We start from the raw sequence: 23,883 nt of genomic DNA on the forward strand, positions 1-23,883 counted from the left end.
ACCGATAGCAGCAGTGTTGTCAACTTTTATTTACATTTTTCATTCATAATTTTGCGTTTTAATGTTACCGATTTTTGTCGGTAAATCAAAAAATGAGTTAGAGAATCGCACTACTGGTACCGGATTACAGCAAATTGTATTGAACAATGTGTAGATAACAGTAAAATACCTAAATTCAGGACGATTCGTTACATGGGAACCACGAGAAAACTTGGACACAGGACTATAATATTTTGTTAGAGCGTTTTTAGGCCACTAGGACCCATTGGAAAAAAATTTCAGTTCGATATATTATCTAGAAGTATTTTTGTCACATCTTCCCATGTAAGTGCCACCACTGTGCTATGTTAGGACATGGAAAAGACTGAAACAATCCATCACCTTCTCTGCCGGTGCTCTAAACTATTAGTCAAAATACCTAGGCTGTTTGGTGTACGTGAGATGGTATCTCTCTCTTGTTATTCCTCCATTGACCCTAAAGCTCTTTTAACCTATTGCGCGAGTCTTAAGTGGCTATGGGGCGGGTCATCCTAGACTAAACAAATACAACTAACTACCTTCTCTTCCCACCACTCTGTTATATCTACTCTCATTCTAACTATTTCCGATCTTTCTGCTTTCTTTTCCCTTCCTACCCTCCATTCTATCTTTTTTGTCAGGATGATCCCAATGGAAAACTGGTTTCCTAGTGAAGTGGCTGTTAACAATCAACGGCAGCTGCGCATCGTATAAACTAATCTAGTCAGGTCATCATATCGTGGTTTAACTTTCCATGTATATCTAGCAATAGGTAAACTGCACCTTATCTTTTAAGTATTCTTGCATTCCAGCTGCACACCATTGTCATTAAAACGTTTGCATATATATCCAACATTATTCATTGGAATGTGGTGCAAAAGTTTAAACTATCCCATAATTCCCACTTGAAAATATATGTTTTTCGGTAGATATTTTTTATTTTATTTTTTGACTTTTCACAATTTGCAGTAAAGGATAAATGGGTATAATTAGCATATCGGGTGATTTTCCCAAACCGCCAGTGATGTACTTCGAAGCGATTATGGTAATATGCTTTGGAAATTGTGTGTGTGCTAATTTATTTTGGTTATTTGCTGTTGGAAGGATAGTTCGTTGGACTTCTTATAAGTATAGCAAGATGAAAATGTTGCATTAGTTTTGTTTTCTCAACTTTAAATTTTGGAGGGGCCTAGTATCGTCTTCAAAATTTAATGAGTTCCAGGAGCAGGAGCTACATTCACAGAAGTAGCAGAATTAATGTGACCAGCTAAAGGAGCGGTGTGAACAGCACCACGAGTCTTGGCAACATAAACACCATGTCCATGAGCACCATGTCCCAAACCAGGTCCTTGACTCAATGAAATTCCGGGATAGCCACCCCAGCCATAGCCATGGCCTCCCCAGGCACCAACATCGACGGCAGCGTGGCCACCCCATGGTCCAGCCCAGGCACCATGATGACCATCCCAAGCACCATGATCAGCCCAAGCACCATGACCGGCCCAAGGTCCACCCCAAGCGCCGTGACCAGCCCATCCACCGGCCCATGGTCCACCCCAGGCGGAAGCATCATGGGTACCGGCCAACAACAATGATGATTGGGCACCAACTGCAAGGGCCAACACGACTAAAGCACAAACCAACTGAAATTAAAAAAAAATAAATAAATAAATAAATATTATGTTTAAGTGAATTGTTGTTGGACTTTTAAAATATATTTTTTAACACTAATATCTGCCTTATTTTCGTCCAAAACAAACTCGAAAACTTGATTTTTTAAAATTTTGCCATGGAGTTATATATGTCAACGCGCATATCTCAGCCAATTTTGTTCCGATTGACTTGACATTTTTATCACTTTTGCAAATGTTGCAAGCTCTCGTAGTTCCTTAATGGGATTTATTTTTTTTTAGTTCAATTATGGCATTATTATTTACGTTTCTACCACAATTTATAGCAGAATGTCCAGTCACATTTATGCAGTTATATTTTGGTTTGATATTATGAATAATTCTTTAGATTTTTTCAATAACTTTGCACAATGAGTTATTCAATTTTTATATTTTTCTCAATAATATCCATGTCCTTTGTCTATAACTTTGTGTTTTAATATACCTTCATGTTTCTTTTTTAAAAAGGATTGCACAAATCGAAGTATTAACTGAATGATATTTCTATTGTTTCTGATTTGTCTAAGAAAATACTACCAACTTTTATACTAAAAAAAATTGCTGCTAATTGTGGCATTAGATTCTACACTGGATGTTAGTTTTAAATGCCACGCCAAAAACCGAAACGAAGAACAAAAGCAAACAATTTAATAATAATAACAATGTTGCAAATCAACAAACAGTCCAATTTGTAAAAGTGAGCGTAGCTATCAAATTAACTCATAACCAGAGCACAAAGAAAAGCACAAACTTATTTGCAATGTTAACACCAGCGCCTCAATTATCATTTTTTTGCAAGTGTAACTTTCTGCCACCGTAAAGGAGGGGTGCCACAAATTAGAAGCTCGCCTAAACGAATAACAGTCATCGAGAGTAGCATTGAAATAACTTGTAATAGACCGTATGTGTGCATGTACATATGTATGGCATGGCAGCTTGACCACTTGTGATCTTCGACCTTGCATTCTTGGAAAATTGTTGCAATGTAAAAAACAGTAATAACACAAGAACTTCAGATTATCCATTGACCTTAGAAATATTTTATACTCAAGGAAATTGACCGTGTGCTGCACGTTATTTTAGTTGAATAGATCGAATAATGTAGATATCAGTGTCAACCCACCCTGAAAGAAAATAAGCTTTTCCTTTAAAAGCAAAACAAATTAAATTTCAATATATGGTTAAAACCAAAAATGTTTTACAATCGATGAATCCGATTTTCACCCACTCTCAATTCGCGAACTGTTAACATATGACTGGAATTCTTTAAAATGAAGTTTTTAAGGAGGGATCCCACAATGTCGACCATTAAAATTAATTTACGTGGCAGCTGTGTTAGCATCAATGCAGAAAAATGGTTAAAAATGGATTGAAGCCAACATGTTTTTTTATGTTCCCTTCCGATTTCTGGCTTAACCTTACATTTTATAGACCTATGCCCAAAAAAAGACTCAAAGAATTCTCCATGGGCAACATAATACTAGTGTATGATTTTTCGATATATCCACTCCATCCACTTAAAATTGATGCTGACATTTTGAAGCCGGAATTTCGGGGTTTTTTGAATTTTTTAATAATCCGGAGTCCAAAGGCCATAATTTGATGAGTAAATTGTCTTAAAAACCATATTTTTTCGGTGTAATATTTACAAGTGTCGTTCAATTTCCTTTGAGCCCCGCGTGTATTTAGGTTTTTTTTATGCGACGGATCTAATGAGCCCTTCCGCGTTCAAATCCATCCACCAAAAAGCTGGATATAGATACCTTGAAAATAGAAAAATTGCAAAATTATATTTTCACAAATCCGCGTACTAAACCGCGATTTTCTATGAAAAGTTTTACATACAGTTTGTCAAGTAATTGCTTTCAAACTGAGAAAACGAACACTTTTCATGCATAATTAGTAAAAAACAAGTAAGAAAAGTCTATAGTCGGACGGAGCCGACCATGGGATACCCTATACCACTATCCCTGGACAATCGCTCTCCACGGATCTTCTTTTCAATGATTGTGAAAATTTAATTATCAAATATCAGAGATGTAATGTATAATAATTATGACCAAAACCAAAAAGTTATCTAGCATGACAAAGACATTTTTGTAGCAGGAAAGGAAAATTTAGTTCACACAAACTAAAATGTAATGAAACCCACTTATGTAGTACTACTACTTCCGTTGTTTAACAGCTACGGTATTGAAATTTTTACCAATTTCACACAAAAGTTTCAGTCCATTTAACCCGCTAAGTATTATCTAATCTTCACGTTGGTTTGTACGCTTCTTCTTCATCATAAACTCAAATTTTGTTTAAAATTTTGCGAGTTATTATTTTGACCTCCAGAGTCGCTACAAAATTGGTTAAAATTTTGTTTTTGGTCCATTTCATCCCCTGAACATTTCACGATCATCACCAAAAACTAATCATTTCTATTCTGGCCCGAACCCAACCTCCTTAAAAAATTCGTTACAATGGTCCATAATTGCGGCCTTAAGCTTGTTTACAATTTTTAATGGACGGACACACATCGCTAAATCGCTTTATCTCGTCGAGATATGAATTTTGGCATACCAAATAAGGGGTTTAGGACGAATATTTCGTGGTGTTACATAAACTTTTGGAGAGCCAATATGTAGCATGGGATAAAAATGTGGTTCTCTACACAGAACCCATTATATATTAGGCAGTAGGCCCGTTATCTAGCAAATACTTTATTGCAATTTACATCAGAGGAAAGGTCAGTAGTTTTTTCCCATATGTAGGCTACTTTGCGAAATATATATGTCCTCAAGGAATTAAAATATCGACCAAAAATAAAATTTTTTTATTTTTCATACAAAAGTAATTGTCCATTTCACCCGCTAAAGAATATCAGATCATCATTCAAAATTGGAGGCATCTTTTTCGACCTATACTCTTACCCGGTGCAAAATTTCGTGCCTATTGATGTATAATTGCGACTTCTAGCGAGTTTATTATTACACTACTGACTGAAAGGTCAAGCGTTCCACTTTCAAGTATATCTCACTTGTTCGGAATGTCACTTCCAGGAATTAAGAGATAAGCTGTATATTAAAAATTTTCACAATTTTCAAACAAAAGTTTTGGTCCATTTAACCCTCTAAATATTATCCGATCGCCATCTCAAATTGCAAGCTTCTCCTTTGTCATATACTCTTACCTTATTTAAAATTACGCGTTGATCGGACTATTATTGAGACCTACAGAGCCGCTAGAAAATTGGATAAATATTATGTTTTTGGTCCATTTCACCCGCTAAATATTTCACGATCATCACCAATAAGAATAAGGATCTATTCTGATCTGAACCCGACCTCCATACAAATTTCGTGACGATCGGTCCATAATTGCGGCCTAGAGCGTGTTTACAATTTATAATGGAGAGACGGACGGACGGACGGACACACATCTCAAAATCGCTTTATCTCGTCGAGATATGAAGATTGGTATACCACATTGGGGGTCTAAGACGAATATTTCGCGGTATTACATGAATTTTTACCAAAACAAACTTATAATACCCTTTTCCACATTGTGGTATAGGGTATAATGACAAATAGTTGTGATAAAAATGTCAGGTATTTTTTGCATTTACGAAATCTACTCGATTTCAAGTGTCAATTCCATTGCTCAAACGTCAAATGAAATCCAATCGATTTCAGATGAGTTTTCATTTGACTTATACGCAACGGAATTGACAGTTGAAATCAAGCGAATTTCGTAAATGTAAACATAGTATAAGACCAAATTGAATGGATAAATAAAAATTTATCCAACTTAGTTCAACAATTATAACCAAAAGAACAATCAACATGTGGTGCCAAGAAAATGTTTTCAAAATGTAATTAAGGTTCCAAAATACCCCATATTTTCGGTAAATGCTTAAAAATCATGACATTTTATGAATTTTATTCTTAACAAGTATCAACAATATTAGGCATAGAATATCCCTACTAAGAGGGTTACCATATGGACGAAGGGGGTACCTGATCATATTACATGTAAACAATGTCCTTTGGGTCTCAAACCAGGAATATATGAAAACTACGACGTTTTATGAGTTTTTTTTTTACCAGGATAGGCTGCTATCAATAACAATAAATTTTACCTACAGCGGTACTCGATCAGGAGGGGTGCTAGATCTACTAAAAGGGTACTAGACCATACTAACAGTAAACGAGACCACCTAGGTCCATAAGAGGGGCCTAAAAGTGGTGTATTTAACTGAAATTGGATTAAGGGATAAGGGAAATTCCTTAAACAAACCAAAATATGACCAAAAAGTACAAAAATCGCTTAGAAATGCATACACACAGAAAAAAAGGCCTCTCTAACATATGTCCCAAACATATTTTGCAGCAAACATATATTTGTTTGCAAGCAGTCCCAAACATAACAACCCCTTTCATAAAGCAAAAAAAATACTGGATTTTCTGAGAGATTAAAAAAAACAATTTTGGCGAGTTTTTGTTTTTGTTGACTAACAACCACCACACACCACCAAACAAAGCAGAGTCAAATTTTGCTGCTTTTTATTTATTAATGCTTTTATTTTGTATTGTAATTTACCGTGTCTTCGTTTTTTCTTATGGTTTTTCACTGTGGTAACTACAGTGTAGTTTATCCTCTTGTGGGCATAGCAGAACAATATGAATCATATGTTCATACATGTTGAGTCAGCACTAGGTTGAGATATTAGATGTTGCCTTTTTATTGAAGAAATTACAAATTTGTAGTTGCGAAGTATTTGACTAGGGTAAGTGCACCAGTAGTCGGCACTTTAAGGATTCTCGTATCTTCAGCCGTGTGTCATTCCGAGTCTAAATATCCAATCAAATTAAATATAAGTTGTTATGATTCGTTATTTTGTGTAGTTTTAGATTATATAAACAATTTTTTTGATTATTTCTGTTCAACATGCAAAAAATACAATTTTAGTGAAATACTGCTTTTTCACCAGTAGTCGGCACCATTCCCCAATAGTCGGCATGATATGATCCAGTAGTCGGCATGTTATATTTAAATAAAGAAAAAATGCATACTTTACAGTTTTTCTTAAATATTTGAAAGAACTATAGCTTAAGCTTTAGTTATTTATACATTTCTAGTTTATTTGTATACATTTCTATTGATTTTACTTCAAAAAATAAGGGAATTTAAACATATTGTTTAAATAAATTAGTTCGTACCAGTAGTCGGCATCTATTACCCAGTTGTCGGCACCCCACAACGTACGTACTTCAAATCATGGCTGATATTGCTTAAAATCGCTAAAGTTCCTTTCAAATTGAAACTATTTTTTTATTAATTAGCCTTTAAAGTATTTCTTTAGTATTTTTTATAATTTTTTGCTAAAAGTAATCGATAAAAATCAATGTTTATAACCCCATGCCGACTTCAGGCAAATTTTATATTTTTTGTCCCTAAAGTCGGCATCAGCAAAAATTGCACAATTATAAATATTTTTAAAAATTTCTTTTTCTGAAGTGTTCTTTTAACTGTTCTCTACCTATATAACAAAAATGTTGTGGAAAATTTCTTCATTTTAAAATAATTACAGAGCTTATAAGGTTAACATCTCCACAATTTTTTTCTTAAGAAACATGCATTTTCGGTTGTGGTGAAAAACACTCACTGACAAAAACTTAAATTTCGATATAATAATTGGTCCTAGCTCAATGAAATTTTATATAAAGTTAGCTGACAATATTGTTGAAGAATTTTTAAGATTATTTTCCTATTTTGTTTTCTTAATTTTTAGTTATTTGAGTTCAAATTCAAAAGGTGCCGACTACTGGTACATGCCGACATTAGGTGCACTTACCCTATATGAACTTTGTTTTTTCGACACCAAACGCACTGTAGTTGTTTGGTTTGTCAGTTAACTAACAACAATTGTTGCGACAGCGGTAGTTGTTGTGTGTGTGGTGTGTTGATAAAGTCTCAATGTGCTGGTGAGACGATGCTGGGGGTTGTGTTGTGGTTTGTTGATACATTGTCAATGTGTTGGTGAGACGATGAGACCGATGAAAATTTAGGGAAAAACAGCCCAGCAAACCAATCGTAGCGACATCGTAACGAAATCGGAACAACAGCCACCATATAACCGTACATCCCGATTTAAGGTATTTTTTACCTTTCAGTCACATTTTACAATCATATTGGCTGTAATTTGGCACAGGGAGTTCTCAATGTGTAGAAAATATCCTTGCTAAAATTTTTCAACATAGGTCTATGTTTTCTTGTAGCCCCCATATATGGGTACCCCGATTTAGAGTATTTACCCAAATGTCGGGTAAAAACTCTTTAACTGCCAAACCACTTGACGTAGGCTGACAAAATTTGGCTCAAATCTTTCTTATGTCAACTGAACTTCTGGTACTGAAAATTGGGTCTCCGGGTCCATGTTTTGATATACCTTCGATTTCAGGTGTTATATGGAGGCTATATCAAAACATGGTCGTTTCCTCATTTTGAGAATAATTAGTTGACAAACTCTATATGGAATCCATTATGCGCGATTATAATATCAGCGAAAAAACATGTCATAAATTACAGACATACGCGTGTAAAATGGGTCTTTTACCAGAAATAGAATGTGGAGGCCGATCCGCGGTTCTTGAAGAATCTATTTGAAATAGGTTTATATTGACGTATTTTTGATAGGTGCTACTGAAATCTCATGCGCATCAAAATCGTATGCACATTGCTCGACTTTTACCCACTTTAAGGTTTTTGGCATTGTATAATGCAACTGACGGCACACTTTGACCGCTGAGTGAAACATCGAAATATGCATAGATATTGAAAGAAATTGATTCGCTGTACCCAAAATCGGATACGCATCAACCGAATGACCGGCTTTTTATACCCTCCACCATAGGATGGGGGTATATTAAGTTTGTCACTACGTTTGTAACTACTCGAAATAATCATTGTAGACCCCACAAAGTATATATATTCTTGATCAGCGTGCAATTCTACATCGATATAGCCATGTCCGTCCGTCTGTCCGTCTGTGGAAATCACTCTAGCGTCCGAACGGATTGACGTAGGTCGATGAAATTTTGGGAAAATATGTTATATTTACGTAGGACTTTTGGTATTGAAAGCGGGCTATGTAGGTCTACGCTTTCGTATAGCCCCCATACAAAATGACGCGTGACGCGTCGTCGTTTTAAGGAATTTTTAAGATATTTAGCCCATTTTACCACCGAATTGGTTGTAATTTGGTATTTTGTGTCTTCAGAGGCCAGAAAACATTCCTACCAAAGTTGGGTTATATAGGTCCACGTTTTGATATAGCCCCCACATAAGGCCCCTTAAAAGTACGTGTCATTTTAATATATTTTGAATGTATTAGACCCATTTGACCAAAGAATCGGTTGTAACTTTGTATTTTGTGTTTCCAGAGGCTAAGAAACATTTCTACCATAAAATGTTTATATAGGTCCACGTGTTGATATAGCCCCCATAATACAATATCTCCCGATTTTCGATATTTTGAACGTTTTAGCCTCATTATCACACCGAGATGGCTGAAATTTGGTATTTAGTCTTCGTTGGGGGTATAAAACATTCCCCCAGAAATTTTTAGGTATAGGTCCACGCCATCATATAGCCCCCACAGAACGGTACCTTCCGAATTTCGGTATTTTGAAGGTTGTGGCCACATTAATCCACCGAAATGGCTGAAATTTGTGGTGGAGGGTATAAAAAGTTCGGCCCGACCGAACTTAACGCTTTTCTTACTTGTTAATTTTCATATTTTTTGAATGATTGTAATTTCAATATTATTCTTAACTACCTATCCTTATGACTTATGACAGTAAGCAACTAAGCTTTCGTGATTGTAAACCATATTTCTTGATAACGATTTAGCAGAGTAAATTAATTTTTGTATGGGATTTTAGCGAAATTGTAGGAGAACTCCCAAATTTTTTTTCGCATTTTTCTAATCAAACCAAAAAATATATTTGGAACAATATTCCAACAATATTTTTATACCCTACACCACTATGTGGTAAGGGGTATTATGTGTTAGTGCATTTGTATGTAACATACAAAAGGAAGCGAGATAGACCCATAGTTCCTTCTAGGGATATACATAGAATCACTTTCTGAGTCGATTTATGCATGTCCGTCCGTCTGTCCGTTCGCAACATACAGGTCGCATTTGTTGACCGATTTCGCTGAAAATTGGGGAATACCATTTTTTTAGCCGTCGGAAGATCAAGTTCGAAGATGGGCTATATCGGTCCAAGTTTTGGTATAGCCCCCATATAACGGTACATCCCGATTTAAGGTATTTTAAGGATCTTAGCCGCATTTGTTGCCCAAACCAGCTGAAATTTTACATTTGTGGTTCCCAATGGCCGCGAAATTGCTCCACTAAAAATTGTCAAGATAGGTCCACTGTTCGGTATAGTCCCCATATAACGATACCTCCCGATTTAAGGTATTTTATGGATCTTAGCCACATTTTTTGCCCAAACTAGCTGAAATTTTACATTTGAGGTTCTCAGTGGCCGCGAAATTGCTCCACTAAAAATTGTCAAGATAGGTCCACGGTTCGGTATAGTCCCCATATAACGATACCTCCCGATTTAAGGAATTTTAGGGATCTTCCCAGTGGCCACGAAATTTCGCCACTTAAAATTGTTAAGATAGGTCCATGTTTTTTTGTAGCCCCCATATAACGGTACCTCCCGATTTTAGGTATTTTAACGATTTTCCCCAAATATGGCTCCAATTTGCCATTTGGAGTTTAATGAGTTCAAAAAATTTACTTTAATGTTTGTTTTGGGTTATTAAAAAACTTCTCCACCAAGAATTATGGACATACATATGTCCACGTTTTGATATTTACATATTTCGACTGGTGTAGGGTATTACATAGTCGGCCCCGCCCGACTTTGGTCTTTTCCTACTGGTTTTTTCTTTTGTTGTTGCTATAATATGCAATTTATATAACCAATCTCTAGAAATTTGATTTCATATTTTTACTTTACTTTATAATTTACTTTCAAGATGTTTGTACGGAATCTGGGGCAGTATAATTTGGATTTACTTGAAGATTTTTTTATTAATTGACGATTTTTCGCGAAAATAAAAAAATAGTAACTATTTAAAAATCTGCGAATTAATATGGAATACCGTTGGCGATTTATGCATAGGTTTTCTTGCAAGAACAAATGAGACAGTTTTAAATATTTTTTCTTTGTATGAGAATAAAAACCGCTACAACTTTTGCTCGCATCGGTCAATTTTGTGAACGCGAACGTATTTGAAACCAAAATTTTTCCCTTAACCTCTTTAACAAAAATCGTAGATGTGCAGCAAAAAAAAATATTGTTTTCTAATGGAATTGCAAAAATATTTGGTTTTTACTATATACGAACGAGCTGTAAAAATTGGACGGACTTTAATCAAAGAACAAATTGCAACCAGAGTATTCAGATTCACTATTGTTGTGTGTGGGATTTTGTATACTCTGGAATGGTATATAAAGCAAACTGTTGTTGAGAAGAAAATTTAGAAATTCCTGTGAGGGAGATAATAATAAATAAAATAAATCAATTTTTCGGCATTAAAAATATAATTTTCACAGTAAAATTTAATGCAAGAAGGTCCTTCTTGAAATTTAATGATCACTTTTAACTTTAAGTCAACCGGAACCCTATAAATAGATTTGGCAAACCATCGATGGAAATATCGATATAATCGATACTTATTTTTTACACCAATATCGATAAATATTTTTTAAAAATTATTTTAGTATGGAACTCGATCTAGGGACGCTTAATTTCATGAAATTTGTTCAATGAAGTCACTCTAGTGTGGACCGGGAATTAACATATGCGATTGATTACATAAGATTTTTGTGTAAACGAATAAAGCTTTTTACAAGCTTAAAGAGAATGGCGTGTATGGGATCGGTAAAGATGTGACCAACACTTTCAGGTGGCTATGGGGCTTAGTGCGAGCTGGGTCGCCACCACCAACATCAGCCCAAACACCAAGCAGGTTGATGAAGAATTTACCTTGGAATTTAACCGTAAACATTTGTGTATGCATTTGATTGAGGTGTAGAACAATTTGGTGGCGTTGAACGCAATAACGGGCAGATTTAATAGGCAAATCACCACGGAAACCTTGGTAACCTAGATGACAACGACAAAGACGAGAACGGTGGTCAAAATTTGGGCAAGTTTTGACGGTAGAAGGCTTCACACAAAGCACGAACCTTATCGTTACGTGTGCCCATCAAGTAGAACAATGCAACAACGTCACCTTCGTATTCAGTACCACGCCAAGTTGTAACGGTGGTGGGTGAGAAGGCCTTCTGTACAATGGTTTCGCAAATTCTGGTTGCAATGGTACCGGCCAACAATTGCATAATAAACCCAGATGGATATCCAATTCCATAAGGATATCACGATTTGAGACCAAAATCACATGAATCCAGTATCAGCCGAGTCGGAACTCATTATACCGAACAGAGGGATTTGACAGCATACCAAGAAGATGAAGAGCGTTATGGCGGTCCATAGCACTTTATCTCTGAGTTGGATCTTGCGTTCGGGTTTGGCCATTTCTGGATGTATACTGCAGAAGGGATTTATGACTTGGAGGAATTTAATACCGACGATTAATTTTTGTTTTATATTAAAACAAGTAAGAAAGTATCGTTCAGCTGAGCCGACAGAGATATACCCTCAGCCACGTACCCGAAGAAAAAAAGTTAACACAATACTTCTGTAGGTTTTTAGCTGTTGGGAAAATTTTCCAGGATGGAAAGGGCCGCAAAAACTACATGTTGCAACAAAATTCAGAATGATCCAAGACGAGTGCATTTTTTCCAAACTTTGGGTAGGGTGTACCCATAGGAGTGATCCGATGTAGTACATATTCGGACCTTATACAAATCTGTAGGAAATATTTTTTTTCTTTATTAGTCTATGGATATTTTCCTTACAGACTTTATAATTAAATATAATAATTGTTCCACAAACATCTCATAAGGGACAAGGGAGACTTCTCTCATATCAATGAGTGCACCCCGATTCATATTAGCTCAATGATATGGGACCTACAGTTTATCGCCGAGTCCGAACGGCGTGTCTAAGACACTACTTTTGTAGAGAAGTTTTACATGGCTGAAATACTCAGGAAATGTCGCCAACATTACTGAGGGGTATTTTGCCACCGTTGAAAAGTGTTTTGATGTTGCCTGGCCGGGGAATCGAACCCACGACCTTATGTGTGCAAGGCGGGTCTGCATACCATTGCACCACGGTGGCACCCATATAATTAAATATGTTGTACTTAATTTTCTGAATTTAAATATATTACAATTTTACTTTTCAATTTACAAAGATTGAGCTAAATCGATTTCTCTCTTAAAGGGTTATTTTACACATTAGCCAGTTTAGGTGGTGCCGGTAGGATTTTCTGGACCTTTTTGGGTCATTATCTCAGGAAGTATGGACTTTCCCACGAAAAAAAATTACAACGTCGTAACAGGGGCCGCAAGTGCAACCTGCTGCGTCACAAATTAATAAGATCAGAGAGGAGTTGTTAAACTATACTTTTTCCAAATTTTGTGTGGGAGGTACTGAAATGAGTGGACCGATATAGTCCATATTAGATCTCGATCAATGCCTGAAAGTAATATTACCAATAGCAAAGTTTGGCTCAATTCGGTTATTCCCTCCTAGAGTTATCATGCCCACAATCTTAGCGAAAAATGTTGAACCTTTGTGGGGGAGGTACCGGAAGGAGTGAACCGATATGGTCTATCTTCGAATTTAAACTAAGTTTGGACAAAATATTGAAAGACACAAAATTTTAACCAAATATGTTGATCCGTTCGAGAGTTATCGTCCACTCCAACTACGACAAATGGTATTATATGGGCTATTGGCAGTTTTCGTGCTGATTTCTGAGGATATATGGACTTGCTCCTGAAAAAAATTATATCGTCGTAATGGGGGTAGTGAATACAAGTGGCTGCAACAAAAATCAAAGCGATTCGAGAGCAGGCCTTAAACTGCACTTAAGCAAAATTTTGTGTGGGAGGTACCCGAAAGAGTGAACCAATAGGGTCCATATTGGAACCTCATCTATGTCTGGTAGAAATGTCACGATGTGCAAAGTATGGACTAATTCGGTTACTCCCTTCAAGAGTTATCGTGCGGACAATTTTTCCGAACATTTTTGAACTTTTGTGGGGGAGGTACCTGAAGGAGTGGACCGACATGGCCCATCTTCGAACTTAAATCAAATCTGGACAAAATATTTCGATACCCAAAATTTAAACCGAATCGATTGATCCGTTCGAGAGTTATCGTGCGCACCAGCCAGCCAGACAGACGGACAGACAGACGGACGGACATTGCTAGATCTACTCAAAATTGTCTGAAACGGATATCGTACAAACATACTTGGGGTCTAAAACCATTATTTCGATGAGGCACATTTTTGGTCGTATCAAAGTGTAAATACCCTCTTTAGCCTAAAGGCTGAGGGTATAATTATTCTCCTAATTTGTTAACTATTCTGTGCATTCAACCGACCGGTCAGTAACAATAGAAAGTGAAAAATGTAATACTAGTCTCCAAAATGATTTCGACATATTAAGATGGAACAAATCTCCTCAAACTCCAACTCGATAGCACGCAGATTTAAAGTGCTGACGCACAGTGGTTCAGGAATCGATTTTCCTGGCCAAAATAATTTTTTTGTCGTTACCGATTGTTAATTTCTATATGGGATTCGATAGTAAACATGTTAAAACAAAGAAAACCAAAAAATTAGGTCAAAATACATATTGGAAGGTGTGGGCTTGGCGTGCTCCTAAAGTCGTTCATTTTTTGCAAGTTTGGAAATACACCATTTTAGCAAATTTCTGGAGAAAGAAATAGCTATCTCTCGAACACAGATTTTGTGTTCGTTGTTTTTTCTTGTTAGGTAGATAGGACTGTTATCTTTAAGAATCATTTCAACAAAATTACCGTAACGTTTGCACGAACAAAATTCCGTTTTCACAGAATGATGCCCTAGAGCGTCCTCTTTCTGTCCATATATACTTTTGTACCCGTTCCGTCCGTTTAACACTTTTTTTTAAATTTTTTGAAATTATATGGGTAAAAATATGTTTTTTCCACTTTCCCATATAAATTATAGCTTTTTACACAAATGGACATTTTTAATATATGCCTTTTTAGAAGAGTTATATGAATTTTATGAAAATCCAAGGAGTATTTTTTAATATGGGAAAAAACTTAAATTTTTGATTTTTTTTTCGTTTTCGTTTCGTTTCCGAGATAGTATCGATTTTAACGCTATTTTAAAACGGAAATATCGAAAAATCGAATGGGACCGATATTGATAGTTTTCCAGCTCTAATTGATGACACTATCGATAATATCGATTATTTTTTAAGAATTCAATATCGATAGATAATTTTGAATATCGATATTATCGGATTAAAAGCCCCTAACGTTAAATTCATTGACATAAAAAGAAATTTCGCGGATTTTCGTTTTTGTGGATGTGAGAAAGTAAGTCACGCGTACAAATTTATCGGAAAAGTAAAATGTATTGAGTGTATTTTTATTAAATAAAGGCAATTGTTTTTTCTTCTTTATATTTCTGTGAACTACTTGTGCAAAATGACAGCAAAAGCATAGACGTTTCCGCCATTTTCATTCCCAAATTAATGGTGATGACAAATTAACGATAATATCGATAGCAATCAATTTCTTTTATTTTTATTTTATTATTTATTATTATTTATTGAGACTTCTTTCATTTCATTAAAGATTTAATTATTACAATAACTATCAGAAACACTTAAAACTATTACGTATTATTTTAATAACATCCCAGCAAAATGTTCGATGCCAAAGATGCTATTCAAGAATGGGTGCAAGTGAAATGGAATGTCATTTTTTCAGCATCTTCACTCATTCTTTTTACAAGAGGGTGACCCCCAAAAGATGCAATTCATTTTCAGATCCTAAGCATGTCATCTTTACTAACTCGATGGAATGGCATCTTCAACAATTCTTTGGCATGTCATCTATACCAATCCTTTGGCATGGCATCTATACCAATCCCTTGGCATGCCATCTTAACCAATTCCCAAGAATAGCACTTTCACTAATCTTTGGCATGTCATTTTCACCAAACCTTTGGCATGTAATGCTATTGATCGGCAACTGGAAAGTTATCTCTGATGCTGGAAGAACTATAGCCACAAGGGTCCTTGCTACGGGCGACAAAAGCGAAATCGGTTTGTAAGATTCACCTTTGCTGGCATCCTTTTCGGGCTTCAGTAGCTGGCCTATTTTCCAGACTTCGGGAACGATGTGTTTGAGCGACAGGTTGTAAATTTAAGTGAGAAACTCGACTTCCGGCCGTCCCAGCTGTTGCAGTCTAAACACCGCCGCTGCACGCAACAGAGTTTACTTCCTCCGCAACAGGTTTTGATTCATCTTACAAAAGGATTTTACTTCCCATCAGTGCATTGCAGATTTCGACATTGACTCCAACTGCAGATTACTATTACGTGAATTTTATTTTACAACGTTTTGGAAATGTTTGTTGTTTTGTAGGGATCTACAAATGGACTTGTTGAGCAGGGTTCTCTAGAGCAGGCAAGGAAACTTTTATAATTGGTATGTTCCTTTACTTTTAAAAATGGTAATTGTTGCAAAAATGGTAAAAGTGGTGAACTGCTCTCATATAAATTGTATGCTTTTAAAAGTAAGGAAACACTTTGCGGGTAAAAACTGGTAACCTCAGGCACGTAAAGGAACACGACTAATACCAAAGAGTGCAGTCCGACTCTACTTTTAGCCCAGTGATTGGGACTTCCTAGCATAATAAATCTTACATTGCTTTAAATTTACATATTTAGATAAATAAAAGAATATATACATACATGTGTAAAAATAAAAACACAAAATTCATCTCTATTGGATCGATGGAATGGGTTCAAATGCTAAGGAAAAGATCGGATCTTTCACGACTTCCTTCGAATGGGTTCAAATGCTGATGAAAAGATCGGATCTTTCACGACTTCATTTGAACCAATGCAAAAGATCCAGTGAAATCATGGCATCTCATGGAACCACTTCCATAAAATTTTGCTGGGATTACAAAATTTGAGGATGCTACATGCATATACAGTTTTTGGTTATTTAATTGTTTTTAATAAATTATCGATAAGTATATGAAAATAGTGTTTGCTCCCGACACTTACAATAGCGAATAGGGTTTTATCTATATTTTTGTGAAATTATAGTTAGGACTTACAACTAAAAAAAAAAAAAACAAAACAAAAAACAAAGCTTAATCTAAAAATAAAAAACTACACCCCAGCAAAAATTTGGTAGGCACATGTCATTACTTTCTGCATTACCAGGTAATGCGTACTCATTACCCTCCGCATTATCAGACAGTACATATATAACAGGTAACATATAACTAGTTACATCCTTACTTACTACTTACCTACAAAGGAATAAGTACGGTGGCACAGGGCTAGTGTGTCTGACTACAAATCCTAGGTTTGTGTGTTCAAAGCTCACCGTCAGCATGGGAGTTTTTTGTTGACAAAATTACGAAAAAATGTTGATGTACATGGATGTTTTTAAACAACCCTTACTATTTGTACGAGTGGCCTAGTGTGTAGTGTGTTTGGCTAGAAATCAGAAGTTCATGTGTTCGACACCGGCAGGAAGCGGAATAAAAGAAAAAGAAGAAATAAAAACAAAAAATAATTGGAATGTTGAATTTGAATATAATTTCACCACATTTGTTCTAAAAATAGAACATATGCTTTTTAGCTTTTTTTTTTTTTTTGACTACTGGTAAGTGGTTAAATATGTACTTAAAAAACACATTTAAGGAAGTACTTACTCCCTATGACATCCCCATGTTAAAATAATGACTTTTACGGACATTTAGTAAGTAGTTACAACTGCAAAAATTTATTGAATAAAGTCATTATTTGGTAATGACTTTTTTTGCTGGGACCCTATGTGTGTCAGGTGTAGAGCAAGAATAAAAAGTTTCCCTAGAAGTGTTTGGCCACTCCTGAAGTATTCCAAAGGCGGAAAGATAATTCGTGTTCCTCCAATTAAATTCATTTTCAATATTAATAATATCATAGAAAATAGACCCATCGAAATCAGCTAGTCTATCTATGAAGCGCTTCATCAAATCGAGTGCATATGATGAAAGCCGATTAAGTTTGCTCTCATTATAAATGAATTCATTTGAAAATCTCTTATTACGTGACTGATAAATTTGCCCTATACATTTCCGAATAATGTCCCTTTCAAAAACTTCTAATTTTTCATTGTGGTTGGATAGATGTTAAACCATATAGTAAAGGCATATAATAGAGGAATAACTTAGAGGAATAACTTAGATTTAACTGATAAAAATTTGTTGTTCAATAAATTTGAAAAAGCAACTTCAATCCAAAATATAATCAGCATGTCTGTTGAATTTTAAAAGTTTATTAAATAAACTCCTAAGTACTTTAAACTATCTACGAAATCAATTTTGTCATCGCCTAGCTGCAGATCTGGTTGCTTGCTTTCCGGCACTACTGTATATTTGCATTTGCCGAATGCAAATTGCTTTACTTTTAGAGGCATTAATATGAACTCCCCATTGCGAATAGAAATATTTTAGCCGGTTCAGATGCGACGAGACATGTTGAAGAGCAACTAACAGAGATTCGTCGTGGGCGTAGAGCAGAGAGTCGTCGGCATACAGTATACCCTTGGATCCATCCAGTACATGGGGAAAGTCGTATATAGAGATGTTATATAAATGAGGTGCCAATATAGATCCTTGCGGCACGCCGCAAGTGACATAACATATAGATGACATAGTATTTCTATTGGAATACAGAATTTTCTTTCATCGAAAAAGCTTTTAAAAGGCTTTACTGTCCCCGGTTGGAAACCAACCTCAATCATTTTGAACAAAATGCCATTGTGATAGGCCTTGTCAAAGGCTTTTTCAACGTCTACTGACACAGTCACAGTACAGCGACGCTCCCTAAGATTCTGGATAATATCATTAATGGGAAAATTCCAAAAGTGCATGATCCGTTGAGTTTCCCTTCTTGAAACCAAAGTTATTAATATCACTGTCACCAGGTTTTTTTCGTATTTATATGATTTTTGCGATTTTCCAAGTCCTCGGAAAATAACCGTTATTTATACAGTTATTAAATAAAATTGTCATATACTCTAAAGCTTTCCTTGGAAATTTTTTGATTAAGTAATTAGATATATATCCACGCCGCACGACTTTTTATTATCAATCAATTTTTTGAAATGAAATATCGAAAATATCTAATATTGGGAATATCAATAGTTTGCCAGCCATAGTTAGAGCGCTATATTTTGCACCCGATTGCCATTTCCATAGGCATGTCAAGTGCGAAGATGTCCCATATCGGCCTACGTTTTGGTATAGCCTCCATATAACGGTACTTCCAGATTTTCGGTATTTTGGGGATTTTAGGTACAATTTATGACCGAACTACCTGCAATTTTTTATTTGAAGTTCCCAGTGGTCACAAAACATCTCCACCTAAAACTGTCAAAATAGCCCCCATATAACGGTACCTCCCAATTTTCGGTATTATAAGGATTTTGGCTACATTTTTGACCGAATTACCTGGAATTTAACATTTGATGTTCCTAATGGCCACAAAACATCTCCACCAAAAATTGTCAACATAATTCCAGGTTCACGTATATCGCCCATGTAACGGTACCTCCCGATTTTCCGTATTTTTATTATTTCAAGTATAGGTCCCTGTTTTGTTATAGCCCCTATATAACGGCTCCTCCTAATTTTTGGGGATTTTAGTCTCAATTTTTAAACGAACCAGCGGTAATTTGCCGTTTTAGGTTCCTAGCGGTCATAACACCTATCCACTGAAAATTGTCAATACAGGTCTATGTTTTGGTATAAACCCCATATTTAGGTAACTTCCGATATTAGGTGTTTTGGGATTCTATCCATATTTTTTGGCCGATAACCTACACCACTACCCCTGGGAATTAGCTTTCAGCAAATCAAAATTCCTTTTTGGAAGAAATAAACTTATTGTAAAAAATAACTATGTGGATTCTGCCACCTTATCACATCAAGCTTAAATAATAATATAATAATTGTTCCACAAAAATCCCAGAGGGAACAGGGACCTACTGTTTATCGCCGAGTCCGAACGGCGTGTCCTAGGACACCACCTGTACAGAAGTTTTACATGGCTAATATACTCATTAAATGTCGCCAACATTACTGAGGGGTATTTTGCCACCGTTGAAAATTTGATGTGGCCTGACCTGGATTTTCTACACATCAAATATTCAACGGTGGCAAAATACCTACCCATCAGTAATGTTGGCGACATTCTCTATAGGTGGTGTCTTAGGACACGCCGTTCGGACTCGGCGATACACAGTAGGTCCCTGTCCCTTCTGGGATGTTTGTGGAACTATTATTATATTATTATTTTAGCTTGATGTGATAAGGTGGCAGAATCCACATAGTTATTTATTTTTTTACAATAAGTTTATTTGTTCCAAAAAAGAACTTTAATTTGCTGAAAGCTCATTCCCAGGGGTAGTGGTGTAGGGTATCACATGGTCGGCCCCGTCCACCTATAGCCTTAGCTTACTTGTTTTTACTTGTTTACATTAGGAATAATTATAATTAAATCTGTTCATAGGAAATTTAGGTCCACCACTCCTTTTATTGTTTTTTTTTTTTCTACAGTCATGGCCCAGGGTATTTAGATGTAGGTAAAGCAAACTAATTCTGGTATACTTGTTTATTATGTATTTGGCACTATTAGCACCTTCGAAAAAAAGCAAAAGAATAACTTCTTTAAGTTTTTAATAACTTTATTTTATTACATTTTGTTTCAGATAAGTTGTATGTATGTTGTGGGCGGTGTGCTTACAATAAAAAAGTATGAGAAACAATAAACGAACGATGTTTTTGTTGTAGACTATAACAAGGTTCTCTTACATGTAAAAGATCAAAGACAAATTCATGAAATTATAGATCCAGTTTTATGTACATTTTTTTATGATTTTTTCTCTTGTTGCAGTATTCTAGTAGATAAAGAGGGGGCAGGTGGAAAGGATACAGAAAGCGGAGGCAAAGATTGAAGATAGAAAAGAGTAATTTATCAGTACAAAGTTCATTTTAGAACGAAGACAGAGGTGGTAGATGGAAACGTAAAACTAGTTTGGTGTCCTGTGTCAGCTGCTAGAGTCTTCCAATGAGTTGTCGTTTAATGTGTTCCTGGAGCAGGGGCTACATTCACAGAAGTAGCAGAATTAATATGACCAGCCAATGGAGCGGTGTGTACAGCACCACGAGTCTTAGCAACATAAACACCAGGTCCATGGGCACCATGAGCGGCACCAGGCCCTTGGCTCAGAGAAATTCCGGGATAACCACCCCAGGCACCATGACCCCAAGGACCAGCAGCGGCATGACCAGCCCATGGTCCAGCCCAAGGTCCACCCCAGGCACCGGCATGACCACCCCAGGCACTGTGATCAGCCCATGAACCTCCCCATGGGCCGCCCCAGGGACCACCCCATCCGGATGATTGGACACCAACAGCAAGGGCCAACAAGACTACGGCAAATGCGAACTGGAAGGAGGAGAATAGTTGGTATATTAATTTATATGTAACATATTCGGAAAAGGTTATTCCCTTTTTAAGTAATTTGTACCTTCATGTTGTTGAAAGGATACTAAAGAATTGAAAGCGACAGCGGGAGAATTGTGTTCAGCGAACGCCTTAAGATTTGATTCTGATTTTCATAAGCAAATTAAGCCAACTTTTATACTAAAATAATTTGTATGGTTTTGAGTATGGATGTGAGTGTCTGTCTCTCTGTGTATATGCATGCCTCAGTGTGTGGCATTAGACGTTTCCAGTGTTATTTCTGCTGAATGCCACACCAAAAATTTACAACAAAAAAATTAACGAATACCAACAACAAAAACTATAAATGAAAAATCTCTAATAAAAAAGTTTTCATAGCTTAGCTATTTTAAAGTGAGCGTTAAAATATATAATAATCGGAGCACAAGAGCACCTTACAATTGTAACAACTGCCCCCACCTCCACTAACAACAATAGGTTGCTGTAAGTGTTTTAGTTATTTATGCCGCCAGCTTAGCTGAGGCAGCATAACAAAACTTGCTGCTGCTGCTGCCATAGAAGAAAAATAAAACCTGCAACATTTGACAATTAAATGGTTACTGCTGGTCATCTTGATGTGGAATTGCAGTTTCTATTTTCGACAAGAACACTTGTCTAATAACTTATTTCGTTCGTTTGCTGGTTATGGCATTTTAGGACGGAGCCTGAACAATTGTTTTGAAGTTAGAAATTGGGCGTTGGTTGAAACGAGTTCAATTGGATTAATTTGCTTTTTGTTTTGTTCGTCTGTTCAATAGAGATATGAAAATAATTTATTGCCGCAGGAACTTTATGAATATGAAAATTGCGAAACTGTTATTATTTCAGCCATAGAACTACTTCTGTACGGACATGTGGTGACCGATAAGCTAGTATCATACCTGCAGAAAATTAGATTCCTATCAGAAATGTTTCGAAACAAAACTGGGAAAAATACTTTAATCATACATTTATAATCATAGGTAAATATCCAAAAAGCAGGTGGTGGCCGAATTCTTTGGTCCGAAAGACGTAGAGGGTTTTGACCAAAATTTTGAAAGTTCGGTTTAGCGAAAATGTGTTATTTAGCAAAGATGTAAACCTTATTTTAGACTTATTATACTGATGAAATAATTTCATTACTATTTTTAATTCAAATGGCGTAAGACTTCTTGGCCAATTTTATCTTGTTTTTAGAAATTTTTTGACAACATGTCACAGTTAATATATATGGCCAAAACAATGAATATATTAATAATCCCATATATTTTTGGGCGTATCATTTATCAAATAATTCACAACTATAGTAAATATTATGAAATTCAGTGATATCACTTCGGTAAGACCAAAAAAGCGAATACAATCGGAAAACCATAGAAATATCATAACATTTAATTTTCAAATCTCTTAACATTACAATTTTCAAATATATGCAAAAATCCGATGTCTACTTATCACAAAGAATTTCTGTCCATCAAGCACATAATCGCGGTTATATAAATGAAGAATTCTGTTGCCAAAACATGCATCTGTCAATAGATTAATTTTGGCGTCCAATCGTCGGACTTCACTTATAGAAATTCTGGTTTCCTATCCTGGATCTTCTCATAAATTGATCAGGAACAAGGGAAACTCTGGAATCCAATCTTAAAATGAAATTATGTCGCCCAATCCAAGATCTATACCTGTATACATTCTTTTAGCAAAAATCCATAAACACAATTTTTCCCAATCTACATTTTTTTATACTCTCAGCCTTTAGCCAAAATGTTCCTCATCAAAAAAATGGTTTTAGGGCCAAAGTGTGTTTGGAAGAAATCTGTTTCAGAAAACTTGGAGTCGGCTTAGCTATGTCCGTTCGTCTGGGTAGCTGCCTGGAGAGCACGATAATTCTCAAACAGATCAACCGATTCTGTCCAAAATTTGGCCTTCGTATACTTTGATCAACTTCGAAGATGGGCAATATCGATCTATTTTTTCTGCAAACTTCCGCAGAAAAATTCAGCGAAGTGCAGTTTAAGACCTCCCTGGATAAGCTTAAGACCTCAATGGTCATGGCTTCACTTCCTTAATGCTTATAATTTAGTTATAAGTAAAAATATGAAATAAATAAAAAGGACTCTCCAGAAACGCTTTGCTTTTTTGCAACAAGTGTTCTCGGGGCCCCTATTACTACAATACACGTTTTTCGGAGGCAAGTCTATACTTCCAGAGAAAATGGCCGGAAAGCTGTAAAGAACACCTAAGGCAATCATGTGTAGTCGCTAGTGCGCACGACAACTTTCGAACCGGATACTGCGTTGCACGATGGGGCCAATAGCAGGTTTTCGAGGCAAAAAGTCAATTTTTGAAGTGAACAATTTGAAAAAAATAATAACGGATTTCGATTGCCAACACTCTGAATCACTAAAAATAAAAAATAAATCAATC

General features: G+C 35.9%; 2 protein-coding genes across 2 annotated transcripts; both read right to left on the reverse strand.

The window, feature by feature from the left end:
• Window positions 1–936: 936 nt before the first annotated feature.
• LOC141393086 (uncharacterized) lies at window positions 937–2,263 on the reverse strand. The gene is made up of 2 exons (XM_073966036.1): window positions 2,134–2,263; window positions 937–1,661 (listed from the first exon to the last, which is right to left on the reverse strand). Exons 1-2 carry the CDS (start codon window positions 2,137–2,139, stop codon window positions 1,227–1,229), a joined length of 441 nt encoding a protein of 146 aa, XP_073822137.1. The 5' UTR covers window positions 2,140–2,263; the 3' UTR covers window positions 937–1,226.
• Window positions 2,264–20,632: 18,369 nt separating this feature from the next.
• On the reverse strand, window positions 20,633–21,614 carry LOC141393087 (uncharacterized). Its single transcript, XM_073966037.1, has 2 exons — window positions 21,500–21,614; window positions 20,633–21,417 (listed from the first exon to the last, which is right to left on the reverse strand). The coding sequence occupies exons 1-2, from the start codon at window positions 21,503–21,505 to the stop codon at window positions 21,049–21,051; spliced, it is 375 nt and encodes a 124-aa protein (XP_073822138.1). The 5' UTR covers window positions 21,506–21,614; the 3' UTR covers window positions 20,633–21,048.
• Window positions 21,615–23,883: the final 2,269 nt, after the last annotated feature.

Source organism: Musca autumnalis, unplaced genomic scaffold (assembly GCF_047663935.1).
Source record: "Musca autumnalis isolate F117 unplaced genomic scaffold, ASM4766393v1 scaffold_2, whole genome shotgun sequence".
Lineage (NCBI taxonomy): Eukaryota > Metazoa > Arthropoda > Insecta > Diptera > Muscidae > Musca > Musca autumnalis.